The 23,178-nt window shown below is 41.2% G+C and overlaps 1 protein-coding gene across 4 annotated transcripts in view; it reads right to left on the bottom strand.

Annotated features, from left to right (window-relative positions):
* Positions 1 to 23,178, bottom strand: part of NaCP60E (Na channel protein 60E) — a 362,748-nt gene that overhangs the window by 40,880 nt on the left and 298,690 nt on the right. The window contains exons 14-19 of one of the 4 annotated variants that reach the window (XM_019053311.2): positions 17,568 to 17,673; positions 17,002 to 17,127; positions 7,626 to 7,837; positions 6,020 to 6,142; positions 2,471 to 2,853; positions 808 to 1,142 (exon numbers count right to left, since the gene is read on the bottom strand). In XM_019053311.2, coding sequence (XP_018908856.2) covers positions 946 to 1,142; positions 2,471 to 2,853; positions 6,020 to 6,142; positions 7,626 to 7,837; positions 17,002 to 17,127; positions 17,568 to 17,673 — 1,147 coding nt within the window. In that variant the 3' untranslated portion in view covers positions 808 to 945. Of the gene's footprint in view, positions 1 to 807; positions 1,143 to 2,470; positions 2,854 to 6,019; positions 6,143 to 7,625; positions 7,838 to 15,370; positions 15,918 to 17,001; positions 17,128 to 17,567; positions 17,674 to 23,178 lie in introns of those variants that run through there. The other 3 variants (XM_072305268.1, XM_072305267.1, XM_072305269.1) reach the window with 3 other exon arrangements.

Below are 23,178 nucleotides of genomic sequence, written 5' to 3'. Positions count from 1 at the left end.
AATAAGATTACGCACAATCGTGGTTAACCAGTTCTCCGTATGAAAGGGTTGTTGGAGTTTTTTAGCCAACGAAATTCAGCTTAAAGCTGATATCTCAATACAGAGAGAAAAAGCTCACACACAAGCACTATTGTCCCTGAAAGAGATACGCTGTTTGGTGCAACACTAGTAACAACCGCATTTAGAAAGGCAACTGCAGACCACCAGCGCACCAAACAGCGTATCTCTTTCAGGGAAAATTGGACGCATTTATGCTAAAAGAAACTAAGTTACATGCAAACCCTATGCCTATAGTTCCTTTCAGCATAAATGCGTCCAACTGTGCTTGCATGTGAGCTTTTTCCCTCTGTATTGAGATACCAGCTTCAAGCTTGAATTTCTAACGCACGTTGGCTAAAAAACTCTAACATCCCTTTTCACGACCCGTGCGTCCATCGCGATCAATTAGTGAGTTCTCAGTATTGCCGCAATCACACGCTGAATTTAGCAGCTGAATGTGGAAGTCAACAGTCATCGCCCAACGGGTGAAATTTAGCATATTTGAGTTATTTTCATCCAGGTGTGTATCAAATCTACTCGAATAGTTCAGACAAATTCAACATTAGTCCGATGGTTGTTGAGAATCGTTGCTGAATTTTGCGCGTCACGCGCAAAATTCAGGCATCGGGCCGATGACTTCCACATTCAAGCCATATTCAGCTCCCACATTCAGCGTGTGATTGCGGCATTAGGATTATTTTCTATCCGAGATTGATTTATTTCGAAGCAAAGCATTATGTATAATTTATGATGGTTGGTGGTACTCACGGGGGGTGATGTCGGTCCTGGTGGCGAGCTGGTAGGAGCGTCGGTGGTGGACGGGGGGCGGGGAGGTGCGGCGCCGCTCCTCGAGCATCTCGATCGTGTCGTCGACGTCCATCTTGGGCAGGTCGATGTACGGCGCGTTTATCGTCGGCGCCACCTCCATCGCCTCCTGCATGATCCGCCGGTACAGCTCGTCCTCCGGGCCCACCACCGGCGACCCCGCCCCGAACCCGCCCCCGACCCCCCCTCATCGGGGGCCCCGCCCCCCGGCCCCACACCCGTCCGCTGCACCGTCCCCGTGCTCCCGCAACCCATCACCGGCGTCATCGAGCCTTGACCTGAAACCACAAAGTATTAGCTCCATCATTAATTGCTTAATAAGTTCTTGTCTACGATTCTAACAATGGGTCAGTTGCGCTGGCAAAAGTATCACAAAGTATTATTTCCATCATTAAATCCATAAGCAGTTCTTACCGAGGGTGCTAACAATTTCCTCGCCGGGCTTATTATCCACATTGATCGACACATCATTAGACAAAGAAGATTTGAATTAAGAGGTTGATGAACAGTTCCCACTTCACAAAGTATGATTCTCATCATTGAATGCAAAAACAGTTCTTATCCAAGATGCTAACAATGGGTCAGTTGCGCTGGTCACGGAATGGAGAATTTGCACTCTAATTTTTTATTGCTTCATCTGAAAGTGCTTAAAGAGCTGATTTCACAGTATTTTTTATAATTTTTTTCTGATGTGGGAAATAGCATTAAAATAGATTTAAAAGTGAGAAAATGCACCGCCTTGTGACGTAATCTGGCGGCATTTCCCATTTAAACACACGTATATCAGCATATTAGATCATTTATTCATATCTTCTCCAGTAATTGTTCAATTCATGAACCAAGGGTATCCTCGTCCTCAGTTCACTCAGTAGTTTCCACCTGAACACGAAATGCATCAAATTTCCAGAAACCTGCAAATTCTCCAAGCGCACTGTCGCCCGGAGGTTGGCAGTAAGCTATAAAAACTTCGACGATATCAGCCATTAGTTTGTGTCCCAATATGAAAATACTCCATCAAAATACCAAGGTCAGGCGTTGTGATTTGCTTATTCGATGCCTTGGACCAATCACAGCACTTGACGTTGAATTTGATGTGAGTATTTTGATAGTGTGACATGGGCTATTATTGGCGAATGGCCTGGTTACACGATCAAATTCCCGCAAATTCCGAGCAAATGGTGACTGGTGCGCACCATCTACCATCAAATTTCTGCGGCCTGCAAAAATTTGATGGTAGATGATATACTGTAGCTCATCCTTCATCTGATTCCACACAACCGTGCTTATTCATGCTTATTTCAATCAACACGCCGTTAATCACAACTAGACTTTACAGTTGCAATTGGTTGAATTGGCTGAATGCAAAAAATCTTACAGCATGTGGACAGCGTTTACCACAGACACTAATTTGCTTTATCCAAACTGATTTAACCGATCTTTTAACCGATGATGGTGTTTAAACAAACAAACTGTTAATCAAATTTATTTATATAAGAACACAATTTCTATTAAAGCAATCACATCAATCTGAAAAGCACAATTTCAATTATATTTATTATATTATTATATCTACTGGGCGAAGATTTGCCTGTGGTGTGTCTCTTACCGGTGTCCTCGGACTCGACGGTGAGGACCCTCTGGATGGTGGGGATGCGGAAGGGGTCGGCCTCGTCGGACTCGGTCGGGTCCTTCATCTCCATCTCCATGTCCATCTCGGGCTCCGTCTCGGCGCCCCCGCACGGGTCCGCCTCCAGCGCCGCCGCCGCCGCCGCCGCCGCCACCGCCGCCCGCCGCGCCTTCCGCAGCCGCCGCCGCACCACCTCCGGCGTCCGCCCCCCGGCCGAGTCGCTCCCCAGCGACCCCACCGAGATCCCGTCGCCGCCCACCCCCACGCCCACGCCCACGCGCACCGGCTTGTACTTGAGCGAGGACGGCAGCGAGCGCTGGAAGTACGGCGGCGAGCGGTCCCCCGAAGACCCCTGCAGGCTCCTGAAACATCAACCGCAAATGGGTCACTCGCGCTGGCCACAGAATGGAGATCGCACCTGAGCAAAGTACACAAGCGCATGCACGTTAAAAATTGCTGTCGCCATTAATTGCTTCACAGAGAAATGGCACGGCCTGTCGCGGATAAGGCCAGCCTACCGGACAGTTCTAGCTTTGTACCGGTAGGGCTGAAACTGTAGCAGGTAGATTTGGCTCTAACGCGCGCCGGGCCTGCTCCTATGGCGGTGGAGGTGAAGCAATTTTACCTACCCGGTATGGCTGGACCTTCGGCGCAGTACCTAGCCTGAAACTCGTGTTATCGAGATGCTGCATGTGCGAGGAATCTGCGATTTGACTATTGGTTTTTATGCAAAAGTTTGCGAGAAACACGATAGTGCCACTGGTTTTCCCTGAAATCAACTCCCAAGCTCAAAAAAAGCTCTCTAAGTTGAGGGCTTAATGGAGGGGATATCCCACGCTATCCTGAGAGTCCACCTCTACATCAAGACAAATTCTCCATGCGAAGATAGGGAGCAAATACATTGACAGGGCTACCACTTTATTTGGGGACCCTAAACTTGAAAACACGGCAACCCTGCTAATGTATTAGCTCCCTGTCTTTGCATGGAGAGTTTGCCATGATGTAGAGGTGGACTCTCAGGATAGCGTGGGATATCCCCTCCATTACAGCCTCAACTTTAAGAGCTTTTTCTTGAGCTTGGGAGTTAATTTAAGGGAAAACTAGTGGCACTATCGTGTTTCTCGCGAACTTTTACATAAGAATCAACAGTCCAATCGCTAATTCCTCACACGTGCAACATCTCCATTGTGTTTTGATGCTTGATTCTTGTAGATCAGCTAAAACTAATAACATCCGTCTGAACCGCAACTGCGTTCAATAATCACCGAGCTATCGCCCTTTGCAAAGTCGGGGTTTTGACATCATCCACCACGGTAGTGATACCCTTGGTTTCTTCAGTCATCAGCCGGTGTCACGCACATTTGCACTGGTTATTAAACGTGAAACTCTGATAAAAGCAAGGTGGAAGTAACCAAGGGTGTCACTGCCGCGGTGGATAAAGTAAAAAACCCGACTTTTATCATATTTAATATTGTACGTAGAAAGTTGAGGTTTAGATAGACGTTATTATTTTTAGCTGCTCTACAAGAATCGAGCATCAAAACACGATTTTGTGATCAACGCAACCTATTGTGTAACACTCTCAACGGCATAGCCGAGAGAGAAATAACTCTCAGATTTTTGAAGTCGAGATTCCTTCAAAATTCGTCTGAACCCTCTTGGTCGAAATCACTGAAACACCTAAAACATACATATCACAGACTCTGACCTGATATCACCGCACATAGCGTTTGGGTTCTCCGTTGAAGCATAAATCGCAAGAGAAGAAACGGGAAACACAAGTATTGTTAGGTCAGCGCCTGGATGCAACTAAACGTGCTTTATTGATGCCTTGTTGCATTCCTTAGGGTTTGGAGGCGTTTTGGTGTCTTTTGTCTCACTATCGATGCAGAACGCGGTGACGCAGCGTGTCGTCTCTTACTTTGGCTGTCGGAAGCGATCGAACATGATAATATCGTACTAATAATGTCGAATATATTTTTATTTGCTAGGAAATACGGAAATCAGTATGCTCAAGATAAATTTTCAGCCGTTTTTCTCCAAACACTCTCTCGCGCACACCAGTCTACAGCATCCAAACGCGAATTTCTGTATTCAATAATCCCAATCAAATGGTACGAATTTGTCCCGTAGTTTTTTTTTTTTTTTTTTTTTTTTTTTTTTTTTTTTTTTTTTGTCATTCAACAACGTTACAATAGAATTAAAAGATTTACATCAAAAGAGATAAAAAATATAAACAGGTAAGAAAGGGGGGTACGAAAGATTGAATTGAATCATTAAATCATTAAATCATTGTTGAGTGACTGCTGGAAACACCATCAGGCATAGCATCAGCATCAAGGGTCTTTTTTCTACTTTCTATCACGATCTTCACATAATTACACGTGGCCGTCCAATTGTCCCGTAGTTAATGTGCAAATGGTAATTCACGTCGGTAGTAAAATAAAATTGAACGATTGCATAAATTTTGGTAGAAGTGGCAAGTTAAACTTATCAGTTTTACTATGTTAAGAACCAAATTGCCTGGAAGCGGAGTTACCTATTCCAGAAAAAATGTCATCATTTGCAAATTTAAGCTTCAATTAAGTATACAAACGCGAAGTGTTGCCTTCATCTGAACAAAGCAAACGGTAAAGCATTGCTAGTAGATAATTTTAGGTTTAATTCAGGTCCTTCTATAGAGAATCCATTTCGAAACAGTCACGTGAAATATACCTCGGAACGTGATTGCTGTTGAAGAAACAGTCATGAATACGATCCTTATCGCCGAAACGTCAAAGATGGTTTAATGTCAATCTTAAACGACATTATCGAAGTCATCAAAGTCAAATGGACTGCATTTTGCAATTTGGAACTATAAATTCTGGCTCATCTGAAAAAACACTTGTGTGCATAGGGAAACTAATGGCACATACGTTGTTTTTAAGCCGGGCTAGAATTTATAGTTCCTAATTGCAAAATGTAGTTCAATTAGCCCTCTTATGTAGGTAAACATGTACCTACTATTCCTAAATTTTTTGTCAGATACTTTTGCTCCTTTCCGCTAAAGGATTGCTTTATTCTTTCCTCTTCAACGGTCACGCTTGATCGTCTGTCGACCGTCATCCTTGATTTGGAATTTTTCATATTTCCGTTGACTGTCACGACTATTATCATCCTGGAATTTATTGCTTTCACTTCTGACCCATTCCATGGGGCATCCAGATACTTGCCACCCAGTCTTATTTTTTATCTTGTACTTCATCCTTTTAATTAATTTCCTGTGTGTTTTATACATAAGATTATAACATATTATCTCATTAGTCCTTTTTAATTCATGCCAATCTCTCTCTCACAAACCTCTGTCCCCCCCCCCCCCCCCCCGTCCGTCCGTCAGTCAAATTCTGATTCGTCTAACTGCGCGTGATACTGTGAACACTGGTTCTTTAATCATACGAGTCCTTTAAGGGACTCGGAGCGTAGCAGAAGAAGAATTGAGAGTTTTGGCACGAACAGCTACCACAATCCGTTTGATGCGGCTACAATTACCTCGAGAGTAAAGGGGGCGTTATCTCCTCGGGTGATATCCTTTGATGGTTCTGCAAATCTTGAAGCGCTATGCCCGACATCACGTCTTCGATGCTTCGCGAGTATCTTTTGTCTTCGTGATATCTGGAAAAGAAAGAGAAGAAAAAACATGTGAAGAGAAGCGTAATTGAAATCCAACACGCATTTGCAGTTCTGTTCGCTCTTTATTCCTCGTCGAATTATACATGTAGGATTCCCATTTCGGAACTTTCAAACCGCTTATCTCGTTATCGGTGATTTTAAGGCTTCGCTATTTCTTCTTTTTTATGGAGGAAAAAACATCTTTATCTCAAGTTTTTTTTTTTTTTTTTTGAATTCGTTTCGTGTAGAAGAGACAAATCACGTAATATTACTATAAAAATTTGTTAAGCTCACCGCTTCAAAAACGATACTCTGGCACAGGTGGACATTTCGTGAGAGGAGTCGTTCTATGCGACCCTTGTGCACTTGGATACTACACAATATTCAGTGGGAACATCATCGGGGGGCAAATAAGATAAGGAAAAAGCTAAACGTAGCCACTATTGAAGTTCCAGTTGCTCTCCTTTTTCTTCCTTCCGGGTGAATGCGTAGCGTAGCCTTGGATATTTTTTAATACGCCGCCACCAACTTTGACCAAAATGAAATCTACAGTCCCTTATTTTAACGGTTGAAAAAGCACGTTTAGCGGAATTGTGAGCTGCAGATTCAAAATCAAGAAGGAGAAGCTTAAACGGTGACACGCGTAGCATCATTGCGGCGTTGCCAAATAGTGCAGTGTGCGCAAACGTTCTCGGTAAAAAGTGTGCGCAAATGATATTCGTGAAAAGTGTGCGCAAACGTTATCGGTAAAAAAATTGTGCGCAAACGTTATGCACCGATTCAGCATAGCCTAAGTCAACCCGCATGCATAAACTCGTACGTGACTAGACGGGATTCTACCAACCGGCGTGTTTTCATTCACATTCTCCTTGCATTTATGAGAACCATGGTGCTTCCTCAGGATTTGCGCGCGGAAGCGTCAGCCATGTTGATTTTTGAGTGGAATCCTTGTGCGCAAAGGTTGGATGGAATAGCGACACATTTTAAGACATGTGTTTACCGTGCTGTAGCATCATTATTGGAGCGGGAAGCTTTTGAAACGTATATTTCTTACGAGTATTGCGAAGTTCGGAGTGTTTTTCAGACTCTCTTAATGCGCTCATCGTGATTTTTGAGACATTTGCGTTGAGCAACGTGTCTTTTTTTCGCATTTTGCAGACATTCCAGTGAAATTCGCACAAAAATTCGCAGAACCGTTTTCATTTTGTCGCCCTCCTGACGTAAGGGCCAGTGGCGTTGCGTGCTTTGCGATATATAGATTGATCTACCATTTAAACCCATGGAAAAGGATCGATTATTAGGATGTTTGCAGCGAACACCCTAATAATCGATTCTTTACCACAACTCAAATGGGGAAGTATAGATAATCGATCATTCACGCCTCGCCACTGATGAGTGCGTTACTACACTCCGCGATAAACCATGGCTTCCGTGTAACTGAATGATTTCCCGGGTTCATCTCCAAGTAATTGAAAAAATGCCTTACTTATCCTCGTCCTCGTGGAGCATGCTGCTGATGTGACACTCGGAGCCGCACTTGGTCTTCTGGTGCATCATCTCGAAGACCATCTCCTCGAGCTTCATCGTCTTCTCGGTCTCGGGGTCCTCGTCGTCGCTCCGGTGCCGCCGCCGGTTCTTCCGGATGATGGACCGGATCCGGTCGAAACTCCGCGCCAACTTGGACTCCTCGCCCACCTCCTGGCCACATCGCAAAGAAAAGGAAACAAATCATTCGTGTATATCCCTCGAAAAAATACAAGAGAAATCCATTGGAAAACATGGATGACAAGGCTGAAAATTAGCAACAACACGGTCTGTGTTGCCTTAGTCAGGGAATTTTATAATGTCAGGGAAAACTGTGAAATTTCAGGGAAAATGACGAAAATTTCAGGGAAAATGACGGAAATATCAGGGAAAATGACGAAAATTTCAGGGAAAATGACGAAAATTTCAGGGCAAATTTGTAGAATTACCTGTATTTGCTTTCTAGAATGGGTTTAAGGTTCCGAAAAACAAATGCCTGAAAACTGTTTTCAATAATGTCTTCTAAACCATCTGTCATATCTACAAGTGTCAGGGAATTTCACTTTCCAAATTCTGTGGCAACTTTCTGAAAACAAAACTTTCGAGCTATATAGACGTACTGTCCGTTCCGGGCTCAAAGACCGAAAGTTCCTGGGGCTGGAGCCGTAGCTTCGATTACTCTAGGTGCTACGCCTTGAACTTTTGGCCTCTCAGCCCGGAATGCGGACGATATGTCTTTATTGCCCGTACGTACGGTGTCCACGGCCGGAGTTGGTTTTTCCGAGTGTAGTACAAGACACAAATTTGGCAATAACACAGGAATAGCATTTATTCGTTTGGTGTGAGAAGCACCTTTTTTCACGCTTGAAAACTGCTCTTGGTTGCCGAAGTCTCTGTACGGACATTGAAGTTCAGTGTGCAGTTCACAAGCGGTTACAGAATCAGGATTCTGAGTGCTAAGCACAGTAAATACGGAAGCTGATTGATCGTAACGATAAGTGCTTGAATAAAGGAGGACAATCCGTCGTAAAGTAAGATGAGGCACATCAATTTAATTAATTCCCTCTCTTATTTGCCTTTCAAGCGCTTTTTGGTCACTGACTTTCTGGTCAAGTCTAAAATTGTGTTACTTATTTGAAATATTGGACCCGCACAGCGAGGAAGTGGGCTTAGAAATACACATTTTCAGACTTCTACCCAACCAAATTTAAACATCTACAGCTCATTAAGCAGCTGAGAATTGTGACTTTCAGATACTTCTCCCTAAATCTTTTTGACCCCAAAATATCACTTTTTTAGTATTCTTTTCTTAGATTTTTCCTTCCTCTCTCCGAACAAAGCCCTCAATATCGTCTATTCTAATCCATGTATCTCCATTTTTACTTAACTTTGAGTCCTCAAGTTCCGCATTTGTACAAAAGGCTTTTCAAAAGTGGCTGCAGTCGTAGCAAAGGTCTAAAAGGACAGTACCAAAAGGTATTCATGCTGGAAAGTCAAAACTTTCTTTTCAGTTAATTCAAACGTTCAAAATGTTCGTAGTCGAAGCCATTCGATCTACCGAAGGGAAACTTTTCACAGTATCCTTAAAAGTTGATAAAGAGTGGTGTTGTTGATTTTTGTGCCAATTAGAGGTATTAAGTTAAATTTTTAATCGATTGAGCTCAATTCCAATCGTATCTCGTGCCTCATGAAAATTCTCAAAATTAATGATCAATTAAAACGCCTGCATGCATTTTGCTAGCTAAAAACTGTGAATGTTGTATTTTAATCGTGTTCTTCGCTCGAACATCGACCAGTCATCATACCTGGTTACATATACGCCCTTTTTACACATTCTTGAAGTAAGAAGAAAATCATTGAATTGCCAGCAATGGAAATTCATTTTCCTGTTCGCATCTTTTTACACATTTTTGAAGTAAGAAGGAAATTATTCAAATGCCAGCTATATAAATTCATATTCCTGTTTTTTTTTTTTTTTTTTTTTTTTTTTTTTTTTTTTTTTTTTTTGTTTATTTGCCGCATAAAACTTTAGTACAATAAATTCTGTTCATACAATGAATGAAAACATAATTGATAAAAAAAAAAAAAAGTAAAGACATAGGGACTGAGGCCTCAAAAGAAAAAAAATAGAAAAGAACAAGAGAATAGAGATAAGAGGCTAGCTTTTAAGGGCAAGACTTCCTTGAAGAGGAAGGTTTAAGATCTGTTTGCGGCCCCGGAAACTGCCGTCTGGCATACATCGGAGGGGGTTGGTTGGTCGAGAGTCTTCCTCTTGGCGGTCAAGGATGCTTTCAGGAAAGTTCCAATAGATGACCAGTTTTCTTTGGAGCTGGTGATTTGCTTCTGGAAAGAAACTACAGTGAAACGCTCGCCTAACTTGTCCTCCAGTTCCTTTCGGTCTGTTGAAAATTGAGGACAATTGAAGATAGTGTATATTCCTGTTCGTATATGCTGTTTTGTGTGACTGAAAGCAATTAAGCTGCAATTCAAAAGTTCGCTGTGGGATGCAAAACCAAGAGGGGTGGGCTTGGAGAACATAGCAGAAACATCAAAGTGCAACGACTGCAACACTGAACCGTACGTAATAATTACACCTCTCGATTCAACTCCGAGTTGGCATGACCTCGGGGCGTTCACGCTTTGTTTTCGTTTCGGTTCGCAGATGCACCTACGTCACCTCTAACTTCCTGTAAACATGCGCGCTGTTCTGAGGAAGTACCGTGCCTCAATCTTGAGTGAGGCTCTACAATTATCCTCCCAATTTCTAGTCGTAGCCTCGACTCAAACAGGGTCGTTTCCTCGTTTCAGTGAGGTGAAGTTTTCTTTTGAACCATGTAAGTTCATTATTTTAACGTGATAAAAAATGATTAAGTACAACTTGCGGATACTAATGCAGACAGCAATAGGGGAACGGACGAAGCGAACATTACCAGGAAGAGCCAAGTATCAAAATTAAGGACGAAACAGAAAACAAGCAGTAGTTTATGACCTTATCTCAAGTTTCCTAATTTTTAAGTTCAAGAGGCTCTTTATTCCTCTTTTCACTGGTCCACTCTTCATTCTTGCTTTTTGAGTTTTGATCTCTCCAGCATTTTTTCCTTGCATTTTTTTTCCGTTTATTGTTTTTGTTTATTCTCCTCCAAAGCCCAATTTTATCGCTTAGAACATGCTCGAAAATGATTGATTAAACCATTAGTAATTATCAAATCGTCCGAAAAAGTGGGCTCCTAGAATGGATTCATCAGTCTACATAGTCGAAAATTAATGTCTGTTAAATGAATGTTGCCGAAAATTAACGTTATGTAGCGATAGAGTGATCGGTCTCCGCGTTCACTTAGGAACACGTCATGATAATTTTGTCCTTGAAACTGATGTTGAGTTACGTTATTAGCATAGTCTGAATCTGCAGCAGCGTAACCTGTGGAACGCGCGAAATGGAAGGAAGAGAAGACACACACACTCGATCTCTTTCTAAAAAGGGGGGGGGGGGGTTAGCTCCACCAGCGGAAGTATGAATTTTTGGGAGAAAGGGGCGAGGAGCCTTCCGCTGCTCCTCAAAGCGAAAAGTAGGTAGGGCACAGTGACAAAACGAACTACACTTCTTGACAATTTCGACGACACCTTTATTCTATCCTTTCGATAGACTCATCACACTAAGAACAGAAAGAATCAGAACACCATCAGAACCACACTCGAAACTCTCTCAAACCTACACGCGGAGTACGTTTAGACACGGCGTGGCGGGCCGATTCGCGGCCTGGCCAGGATCGCTGGTGAGCTAAGACGAGACTAATTTCAGAGATTTTTTGAAAATTGCGAGTAGCGTGGCTTTAGCTTCCCTTCTTTCCTGCGGCCCAATCCACCGGGCCAATCAGGGCCTTACACGGGACTCTGATTTTCCGGGCTGACTGCGTTCACATGGGAACCGAGGAGCTAAGACTCTGCATGACATCACTTTGTCTCATCCTTGCAATTTTTAGCTGAGCTGTTGTCTGGACAGGAAACACAGAGCACCGTTTCTAACCGCGATGCTTGTTTTTCCCATGCAGGCAGCAACCCAGACTCTGCGTCTTAGCAATATGGTTTTAAAGGTGATTGAGTCTACTCAGCGATCCTTCCCCAACTTTTTAGTGGATTCTACCGCTCGAATCCATTGCACCTGTACCACCGATCTAGCAGAAACGAAGAAGCAGTATTGTGTGACCATAGCAGGCCTGGAAGACCAATAATTTCAGATAATTTCTTGAATTACAACTTGACGGTCTCCTTGTTTTCAATACAAGTTTCCCTAATGTGAAATCTCACATTGTATGTGCTCTTACGATGTCTTGATCAATGGCATTGAACCTGCCAGACCGACGGATCTTCAAACAACAACAAAAAAGACATCGAATAAAAGTGCTGGCATTTTTCGAATTTTCCGGTTGACATTTTTCAGGCGGGCTCACGGGGTTTGAAATAGATCAGAATTATAAAACTGGGGAATATTCAATACTAACCTTCGGGCATAATTTTTTACAGCAGTATTGTTCTAAATGAAACTCATTAAATTATTTTTTTAGAAGTTTCGAGCGTTCCTTTGTGTCTGCCAACGAGTGGAAGTGCATTATTAGTTTCATTGATACCGATCATAAAGACTCTGTTTTCCCCTGGGTGCATTTAAACGGCTAGGAACAACATGGCGTTACAAAATGGAGCAGCTCCCAACAGCTTCGAATTTAGTCTCGGATCCGCAATTTTCTAATCTGATTCATCTACTCAATAATTTTTCGTTAATAATGGATGGAAAGACGTGTCTTTCACCGGTGCCTTGCACTGAGCAACTGTTTTAAAGCTTACCAATCATACTGCGTGATGAGCAGCTGAAGCGATTCTTATAAACTTGTGTATATAATTTAGGCTTAAATCATCACGTGAAAAAAGCACGTAGAAACGTAACAAGAAGCGACTTCATCGTAAAGTGAACGTAATTGTGAAAATGATCAATAGAAATTTAGTGCAATTACAATTGTGCTCTAACACCAAGATTTTAAATGCGTATTAAGTTTTCGTGAAATATCGCCAATGATTGAGTTTATTAGAAGTTCATGTATCGTAACAAGTCTTGATCGCTGGAAAACAACTGGTTCAAATAATGCAACTAACTTCGGAGTATTTTCAGCTTTATGCTGAATTTTTAACGCACGTTGGCAAAGAAAAACATTCTAACTATGGAGTGTCAACACTTCAAACTTTGTATCTTTTAATGCGTAATGAAGCTCACGTTTCACCGTACATTTTCTTTAAACACAGACGGTATAATGAATTATTTTTGCAAGTTTTCAAGCAAGAACTCACTTCAATCTCTTGCAAGCCAGCGTCAGAAAATTTTGCCAAATTGAAAGGGTCAACTTGTTCCTAAATTTGCACTAAATTTAAACAGTGGTTTAATCGTCCGTCTCAAAGAGGACAAAGTCAGGCAGAAGTTTTTGCTCAGTCTTTGTTTAAGAGTTTGCCTTAGTTTTTTGAAGATATAAACATTTCATCATATGATCTCTTAGTTTTCTTTTTCACGTTAATTACTCTCTCAGCAACTTAAAACTTCCCCCATCCCTCACAACTCATTCGTCCGAAATGAGGAAAAGAAGTTTTAGTCTTTAAAAGAAGAGGTTGCTCCGTTTAGGAGCTGAAATGCTTGATTATGCTCAAGGCGCCTTGATACAACTATTCGCACTCGATGGACGTCCATGTTGCGTCAACATCAATTGAAGGCTCTCCAGCTTTCCTTGCCTTCATAGAGACGCGATCTACGCTGCGTGTTGTTGCAAGCCCCTGACATGTTGCTTCAGCAACGAACTTTTCTAAACCCACACATTTTCTTTTACGTGTGCCCGTGAATTGTGATCACACATTTAAATCCAATCCTTTCCATTTTGGTGCTGTTTATCTTTCAAGCGAAAATGTCGTGCAATATTCATTGTTGGTGCGAAACGTCGAAGCTATGTGGGAAAGCACTCGATGAAGAAGAAACCCAAAAAGCTAGAGACATTTATTTGTGATACATCACACCCCGAACAACCCACAAATTACGTCACATCATCAAAACGGAGGAAACGCTCACTTCTTTACCCAGGTCCCTAATTGGGCCGTGCTTCGTGGTCACGCAGATAACTCGATACTTAAGCTCAGATAGCCTGCCTCTTCTCAACCTTAATCGACAGACTCCTTCAACCTTTTCAAATCTTCCAGAGTTTTCTCAGAACTCCAGGCACAATAGTGCAATAGCCCCGGGCCGGACAGATAGGGTGAAATTGACGCGTACACCATACTTCAAGCGGGAATGGTGTGCACAGAGACAACATATTTTACAAGCCCCGCACTAAATTTTTAAGCATTTGAACGGAATCGGTTCGGTACTTGATCGTCTATCCAAGCCTGCGGGTTGATTATTGAAATTGACAGGGAAAGCTTCTTTGTCCGTTGCAACCATCCGCTCACACCAATAGGATCCCTCCACATCCTTTTCGTCTTCTTTGTTTATCAGCGGGCTGCTTGTGAAAATTGGTAGACAAAGCGATAGACCAAGAAGATGAAAGGGATATGGAGGGATCCTGTTGGTGTAAGCGAGTGGTTGCAATAGAGAAGGGACGTAGGTAATAGATAAACTAACGGCAACTTACGAGAGACCCGATACTTAGTCCATCATTTACCCCCTTAGTCCATAAGAACCATCTTTCTCAACCAACTAGATCGCTTCGTACTCTCTATGTCTCCTTTGTCCATCGCTTGTCTATCAATTTCAACAATTAGCCCGCAGTTTTCAATAATCGGCTCGCTGTAAGGAAGCACTGGAAAAAAAATACATTGTATCTAGAGCCCAGACCCGTGAAAACATTGACTCATCAAGGGAAGAAAAAAACACATTGGATTTAGAGTCCAGACTCTTAAAAACATCGACAAGAAAAAATACTCTTGATTCGATCAGATTTAAGCTGAAATCAAGAACTCAGCCTCTTAATTTGAGCGGATTTCCCTTTGATTTAAGCTTAAATCTGATTGAATCGAGAGTATTGGCGCGTATACGTAGTATACCGCCTTTGCGATCGTTTCGAACCCTGCTCGATACAATAACCGAGTCCCTTAGTTCCTTACCGAAAAGTGACTACCGCGAACTTCTCAGATTTTCCAAAGCGTGTAAAAAGTTTATTTATCCGTCAATAATTATGATTTAAAGTTGTTTCTCATTCTGGGGGTCTCTAGTTTATGTGCAGTGAATACCAAGAGTCTACGTTACTTGGTTTTTTTAAAAAAAGCCTAAGAATGCGACGCGCTGATTTAAAATATGCATATATAAGCAGAATCAAGCGAACTGATTCGAGGATGGTTGAGCAGGTCGGCACTCTTGGAATGAGAATTTAACTCCTCCGTTTTGTTCAAAACGTTGCTTTGACAGATCTGTAACCTCGATTATACTTTTCAAAAGTTGGTACCCGTGCTCTGATAGTGCTGTTCATCTGACAACATTGTCAGTGTCAGCTGATAAAATGTATATTTTCACATAAGAGGTTAATAAAAGTTTTCAGTCAGTCTTTGACATCTATTGATAATTGTTTTGGTATTTATTTATAATTACGTAGTAATTATAAATAATAATTGAAATCTCTGTAAATGAAACCTAAAGGGGTTGATATGTGCGAGTTAATGACGCGCCTTATCAACACATTGTGTTGGAGCTCACTGCTTGTTTTTTCTTGTCAATGTTTTCAAAAGTCTGGACTCTAGAACCAATGTGTTTTTTTTCCAGTGTGAAAAGAGGACTCTTGATTCAATTAGATTTAAGCTTAAATCAAAAAGAAATCCGCTCAAATTAAGAGGCTGGGTTCTTGATTTAAGCTTACATCTCATAGAATCAAGAGTATTTTTTCTTGTCGATGTTTTTAAGAGTAGACTCTAGATCCAATGTGTTTTTTTTTTCCAGTGAGATCGGAGCACGGGGTCTTGAAAAAATGTCGGCTGTGAATGTGCAATTTTGAGGGCGGGTGCGCGACATCGATGCGACGTGCGGGATGAGCGCTCGAGGATATACCTCACGGTAGGAAAGCACGACTCGGCGGGCTCGTTGGGTCCTGGCGGGTGGCGGGGGCGGGGGCGCCGGAGTCCGCGCCGGGTAGCAGCAGTCGCAGCACTTGCGCGCCACCTTGGCCACCACCTGCCCGTGGTGCTTCCAGCTCCGCCTGTAATGGGCCTCCTCTGCGTCGCGGCTCGTTCCGTCCGGCTAGAGAATCGTCACCAGGTCAGAAAAATATCTCAAAAATCAAATCCTCGCAGGTCCCGCCTTTCAGGAGATGACAAGGCTCCTGACTTTAGTGCATCGTAAATCCTAAAATATTTGTTTTTCACACTAATAGCGCTCTGTTTCTAAGAAGAATAAAAAAAGGAACTAATTGCTTATTCGACAGTACGTAACCGTCAAATGTAACGCGAATGTCTCAAAAATCTAATGCTCGTAGATATCGCTTCTCAGCGACCGGAAGAATACAAGGCTCCTCATTTTAGTGCATCGTTAAATCCTAAAATATTTTTTTTTTCACACCAATGGCACACTGTTTAAAAATAAAAATGGAACTAAAGTGCTAATTTGTCGGTACGTTACCGTCAAATATAACGCTAATGTCTCAAAAATCTAATGCTCGCAGATATCGCTTCTTAGCGACCGGGAAAATACAAGGTTCCTGATTTTAATGCATCGTTATTTTCAGAAATATTCGTCGAAACTTTCGTTTTTCACACCATTAGCGCACTGAAAAAAAAAAAAAAAAAAAAAAAAAAAAAAAAAAAAAAAAAAACAAACTAACTTTGTAGTTATTTGTCGATATCATTCCAGGTAGCGGTGACCACTCCGGCTTGACTTCGGCCCTTTGATTCGCCTACTGTCCTGCGAGTCCGCGCAGCACGTATTTTTTAACCTGTGTTGGATATTCGAAGACCAGTAGGAGGGCTAATTAATTTGGCTGCCCTTTCGTGCGGCGCGTTTACATTGTAGGTGCGTAAATCACCGAAATTGCTTGCTTTCAAATCCGATTTGTGACACGAGTTATGTCACTAGGCAAAAGCAGAATTTGGATTCTAAATTGAAACTATTTTTGTTTTCCTTTAAGGTTTTCCGCAATTATGCCTTTATTAATAGTGCGCCTTTGCAAAAATTTCTATCAATGACAAACTTATTTTATTCTATAATATACCTAATGCTTTTTCCTTCAAACTTTAGTTAACCGAAAAAGACCCTTTTTACGTGAAATATTTTTTCCCTAAATCTTGCGAAGTCAATTGAAGCAGTAGAATAAACGGGCAAAATTTACCTCTTTTTTTGATTTCAGTTCTTCAGAATTAAAACTGTTGAGCAATAAGGCCAAGAAGAGGTTGAGGACCATGAAGTTTCCCATCACTAGGGCAGGCAGGAAGATTGCAAAGCACGTACCGAAACCCTGTAACAACGAGAATCAGTATTCCTGTTTTAATATTTTCTCGTCATTTCAAGTACACTCATGTTATTTTCACGTATTGATTCAATACTCTTAATTGAAATTTTAATATGTAATTTACATACCAGACTGGATGAAAGAACACATTGGATCTAGAGTCCAGACTCTTGAAAACATTGGCAAGAAAAACCACTCTTGATTGAATCAGATTTAAGCTTTAATCCAAAGCTCCAAGCTCAAGTTAAGAGGCTTGGTTCATGATTTAAGCATAAATCCGAATAAATCAAGAGTATTTTTTCTTGTCGATATTTTTGAGTGTCTGGACTCTAGATCCAATGTGTTTTTTTCCAGTGCACGCATTTGTAACAGCATACTAACAATATGAATATTTTCATAAACATGAATTTCAACACACTTAAGTAAATATATTCTCCTTTACTCACATCATATTCCTCTGCTCTCATGCAGTCCCACAGAGGCTCGATCCACTCACCGCACAGTATCCGAAAAATCATCATGAACGAATGAAAAAAATCAGTGAAGTTCCACCTGAAACCAAACGTCCAACATTAAATAATATTCGATAGCTCAATACGATAATACTTATAGCGACGAACGGTTTCCCAAACTAATTTCACCTGGAAAAAAAATGATGCCTTAATACCATCGTATGATCATCGTCGCACCAGGCGAATCCAACCGTCGGTTTCTGTACATACAGGGTGTCCGGAAGTTAACGTACCTAACTTTCAGGATCGATTTTTCGGTTCAGAATATGACATTTTCTCCTGGACACATATGCCCGAAAATGCTCCTCAAGTGACCTATGCGCTATGCTGTCTTCGCAGTAAAAATTGCGTACCCAAGCAAGGAACTTCGAAATTCTGAAACTTTTTCAAAATTTTGTTGCGTCGAAATGTCGCGTTTCTGGAAAACTTTGTGTTCTGCCGACCCCCCTTTAGTTCAGGTTCTTATGTTCAAAAAAAGCTTCCCGTGGAACGGTAAGTGAAGCAAGTGTGGAAAATGTCTTAATCTCTTCATTTCGATGCGTAGAAAAAGAATTTCGATGTTGTCAAGCTCAATTTTGCGTCCAACCCCCCCAAAATCAAGATGGCGGCCAAAATGGGGGCTCGGGGGGTGAAAATTATGGAATTTGTTTTTGATGTCATGATTGGGGTCGATTCTTATGTAATTTTGGTCGTAGAATCCGAATTTGAGGTTCAAAATGCTCTCCGACCTGAAGGGATGCCCCAAATCCAAGATGGCCGCCAAAATTTCCGCGATAGGGTCAAAACTGCGATACGTATGTAAAAGTGCCAAGTAGGGTGTCCTTGGTAGGGTTCTTTGGGTCGTAAATTTCACCTATGATGTCAAAAACTTACCACGGATACATTGAAGCCCAAAAAAATCAAAATGGCGGCCAAAACGGCTGCCGTTGCGGACTGAAATATTTTGTTGAGGCAAATATCGTCGAATGAGGTGTCACTGTATAGGTTTTTTGGGTCGTAGATTCCAAAAATGAGGTCCAAATAACAAAATAAGGTAACAGAAACTCTCTAAAAACCAAAATGGTTGCTATAATGGCTGCTGCTTAGGTAGGAAACAAGTTAGAAAACTTATCTTCAATATAAAATGATAGTTTTGCTGTCACATATTATGCGTCTTTGATCCGATTAAAGTTAAAAATATATTCAATATAAATAAAATGCCTTTTCTGGATGCATCTCAACGTGAAATGAAACGTTGCCAAGATTTTGCGGCGTTTGCACTTTTTTGAAAGAAAATTGTAACACATTCCTTGGAAATTTTCGACCATACTTATGAAAAAAATGGGGGGAAAGTTGCAAAAAAATTCCAAGACACAGTATTAACAAGTCTGCTCATTAATTTTAACAATGTTGTGCGTCTTTTAACATGTTTATGTGACTGATCTACTGAATGAAAATTTTGCAAATGCGATGTATCATGTAGCATTTATATGTTACAACCGCACGGGTGAAGGGTAAGTGGACATGCACAGGGATCCTTATACGAGTCACACGCGTGTGACTTGGTATCTTCTTTAATATTCATGCCGAAAAATCATACGGACGCAAGCAAGGAAATGGCACCTCTGTCATCATTTGAAATTAGCATGAAATGTTGCAACACGTTAGTGCGCGTTTCCCGCGCATTTCGCGTGCTGCAGTGCGTGAGTCACAGGTGCTCGAGGAAATCGCCAGTGGCGATGTTTTGAAGGTTCCTCGCTTGGTCATCCACTTCACTTTCGGAAAGGAGGCTTGTGGTGAGAGAAAATTTCATTCACTTAAAAGTACTTTTCAGGTTTATATGGTTTACATTTCTAGTACTATAATTGCCATCTAGGTTCCAGTGTTTCGAAGCAGGTGTTGGAAGAGACATAACCTCAATCTTTTCGCTCAGTGTTTTTATTTACAATTTTCCTTTATAATTGGACTGCATTTTGCAATTTGGAACTATAAATTCTGGCTCTTCTGGAAAAACACTTATGTGCCTAGGGAAACTAATGGCACATACGTTATTTTTAAACTGGGCTGGAATCTATAGGTCCACATTGCAAAATGTAGTCCAGTTAACACCACGAATGCTCTAGACAAAATTAACTTTTTGGGGGAATTGATTTTTTTATTTGTGCCTTCCCTTTGCAACTGTATGCGTACGCAGGTTTCAGGAATGCCCTGAATTAACTAACTGCATGAAAAGCATGTAAGATGTGAGAGCTCAATCGCACCAAACTCTGGCAGATTTTTTTGCGGTGTTGCCAAATTTCACAAAAATTAACTCATTTTCTGATAGTTGCCACATCTCTGTCATTTTCAGTCTCCGCTTTTTGTGCTTCTTCATGTATTCTTTTCAGCAATGATTACAGCTCAGCTAAATTTACATTCTTTTGGAAATCTTTGCACTTCTGGCAATTTGTTGACGAAAATAAATACATGAGTTACATTCATCAGAGAGCTGTAGCCACAAACAGCGAACAAACTTGAGCTTGAACTTACCCTCTCATCAAATATCCCTCTCATCAAATATCCCTCTCAGATCAAATATTCCTTTCAATTTTTACTCCATCAGTTTTCATGGGTCATTTTGGTTTTCATTTTTTTGACAATTCTAACCCCTTCCTCCTCCCATCAATTTACTTTAAAGTTGATGCGCTTGCTCAATTCTTTCTGAACTTCATTCCCTCTCCTGCTTTTTCCTAACACCCTTTTTGAAAACATTGTGCAGGTTGAACATGAAAAATGGATGAGGACATTTCCAAGGTTTCTGTTCCTGTTAAAAAAAGGAGGCTTTCTACGAATGATTTGTGTTTCATTTGTGCTACTACATCATCCGACAGTCTCGTACTCAGTCCACAAAATGATACATGGGAAAAATTGGTTTCATGCCTGAATAAACGCTCGGTTTGGGGAGATGGAAAAGTTAATCAGCTGAAAAAGAAATTTAACGGCTTCACTGTAGAAGATCTGCGGGAAAAGGGTGTTAAATGGCACAGGAGCTGTTATGCAGAAATGACAAATAAGACTTTGTGTGATAGATTGGAGAAAAAATTTAATGAAAGGAGCCAAGAAGAGAGAGAGGAAACTGAACCTCCTCCTGATTCCCCTCAGAAAAACCCACCTACACCACCTAGAAAAGTTCTAACTCGAGCTCAAGTGCCCACATATAATAAATCAAACTGTTTCTTCTGTGATGGTCCAGGTTGCTCTAAAGACAAATTAAGAAAAGTATCCACGGATAGAGCAGGGAAACATTTAAATGAAGCGATCAAATACAGCAAAAATGCAACTTTCCTTGTACGTCTAGCAGAGGCAGGTAATCCTGAAGATGCACACGCTATAGACGTGATGTATCACAAAGGCTGCTGGCAAGAGCACGTCTTGAATATTTTAAGGAAATTTTCTTTCGTTGATTGTAATGAAGCATGCGATTTTGCCTCTAGTGTCTCCAAAATTGAATTTATACATCTATTGGGCGATGCATTAAAAAATGGGCACATTTTATCAATGAGAGATGTTGAAAAAAAATACCGGGAAATTTGCTTCAGTCACGAAGTAGAGGAACACATGATTATGCACAGAAGGTTATTGAAGACGTTCATTGAGACTGAGCTTTCAGGGGACGGCGTTGAATTTTCTAAACCTAAAAGACTGAACGAATCAGAGAGGGTATCCGTGAAAATAACTCGAGACAAGTTAGCTCAGATAGCCGAAACAGACGGAGAGGGGTTGGACAAAAATAATAGAATATTATTCCAAGCAGCTAGAATTTTAAGAGACAAAGTGTTGAAACAAAAATCTTGGAATTTCGATGGGTCATTTCCAGAGAACACAAAAGAAGTTGTGCCGGAGGAGGTCAAAACTTTTTTTAAATGGTGCATCAAAGGTGATACGAATATATTTACAGAGACCGAATGCATCAGAGGTAAAGATTTAGAGAAAAGATCTGATGTATTGTCTCAAATTTTTGTTGGCTCCTGTTTTACAAGGAGACAAGCAAGGATGGAAACGGACGCACGCGTGCGATGTATTCGTGAAACACCTTTAAACATCGGTCTGGGGTTGTTCGTCCACAAGTCTACCAGAGACAAAAGTCTCATTGAGCTTTTAAGCAAACTTGGATTGTCGATTAACTACCTTAAGGTATTGCGAATAGAGACTCAAATTGCCAATAGTGTAATTAAAAATATGCAGCATCATTCTGGAATTTACATTCCGTCGGATATTATTTTAGGAAAATTCATTCATTGTGCCGCTGATAACATTGATTTTCAAGAGGATACGCCGGATGGCAAAAGAACTCTTCACGGAACAGTTATGACGCTTTATCAAGTCAAAGAAGAAAATGCACCTATTGCAGCTTTCAAGTTGGAAAAGTCTGTTGGTTGTTCTCTTCAGAACTACACTGATGTTATTCCTTACGTTGCCTCGTTCCGTAAGCCATCATCTTGGGGCTCTTGCTGCCCTGAGCCCTCAAAACTTTTAGATTTACCGTGCGGCGAAACGAAAGTAAGTGAGTCTCACTTAAGTAATCTTGCGTGGTATCTCCATCGAAGAAGCACAATTATCAAAAAAGATGAAGAAGAGTTACCTCTCCAGATGAAAAATAATGTAGCGGATCAAGAAACTGAATCATCATTGAAAGCATCTTTGACATGGGTTGGTTACATGGCTTCGTTTGCTGAACCTAAACCAATTTTTTTAGTATCAACGTTACCCATTATTCCCCTCTCACCGACGGAACATGCAGTTCAGGTAACTTTCATGAAGAGATTTGAAGAAATTAACCGAATTGTACTCGGCGCGGAAAAGAAAGTTGTTGTAACAGTTGACATGGCGCTGTACAAACCGCTGAAACAAATCGAGATGGCAGACAAACAATATCAGAAAAAGTGGATTTTAAAGCCGGGAGAACTTCACATTATAATAGCGATGTTACGCACTATTGGCGATTTTCTTCAAAACAGCGGGATTCCAGATCTTTGGGTTGATAGTGAGCTTTATGGAACTGCAACCGCAAGACAAATTTTAGCAGGAAAACACATTCGTAGAGGACTAGATGCTCACGGCACTACTTTCTCAGCTCTATCTCTAATGTTATTAGACGAATTTACAGAGAATGAAAATATAAATGGAATTATTGACTCTAAAATTTCAGATTTAAATAATGCTGTTGCACATGGAGACTCAAAAAAATTCAAAGAAGCAAATGCAGCCTTAATTGATGCTATTAAAAATGGTGAAGTTCTTGAAAAATTGTCAAAATTTTGTCTTAAAAGAGCCGAGAATGAACCAGTATTTGAATTTGCAATAACCTACATGGAGATGGTTGAAACCATGTTTATTTTTTTAAGAGCTGTCCGTTCCTGCGATTGGCTTCTCTCCCTTGCAGCTCTCAGAAAATTTGTGAAGTTCTTCTTCGCGTTTGACCGACAAAATTATGCGCGCATGATTGCGTTATATCTTTCTGAAATGAGTAACTTAGAAAATTCGGACCCTGAAATTTTTGATGAATTTATGCGCGGTAATTGGGTCG

This window comes from Bemisia tabaci, chromosome 10 (genome assembly GCF_918797505.1).
Source record: "Bemisia tabaci chromosome 10, PGI_BMITA_v3".
NCBI lineage: Eukaryota > Metazoa > Arthropoda > Insecta > Hemiptera > Aleyrodidae > Bemisia > Bemisia tabaci.
This window is presented reverse-complemented; position numbering and strand designations above follow the sequence as displayed.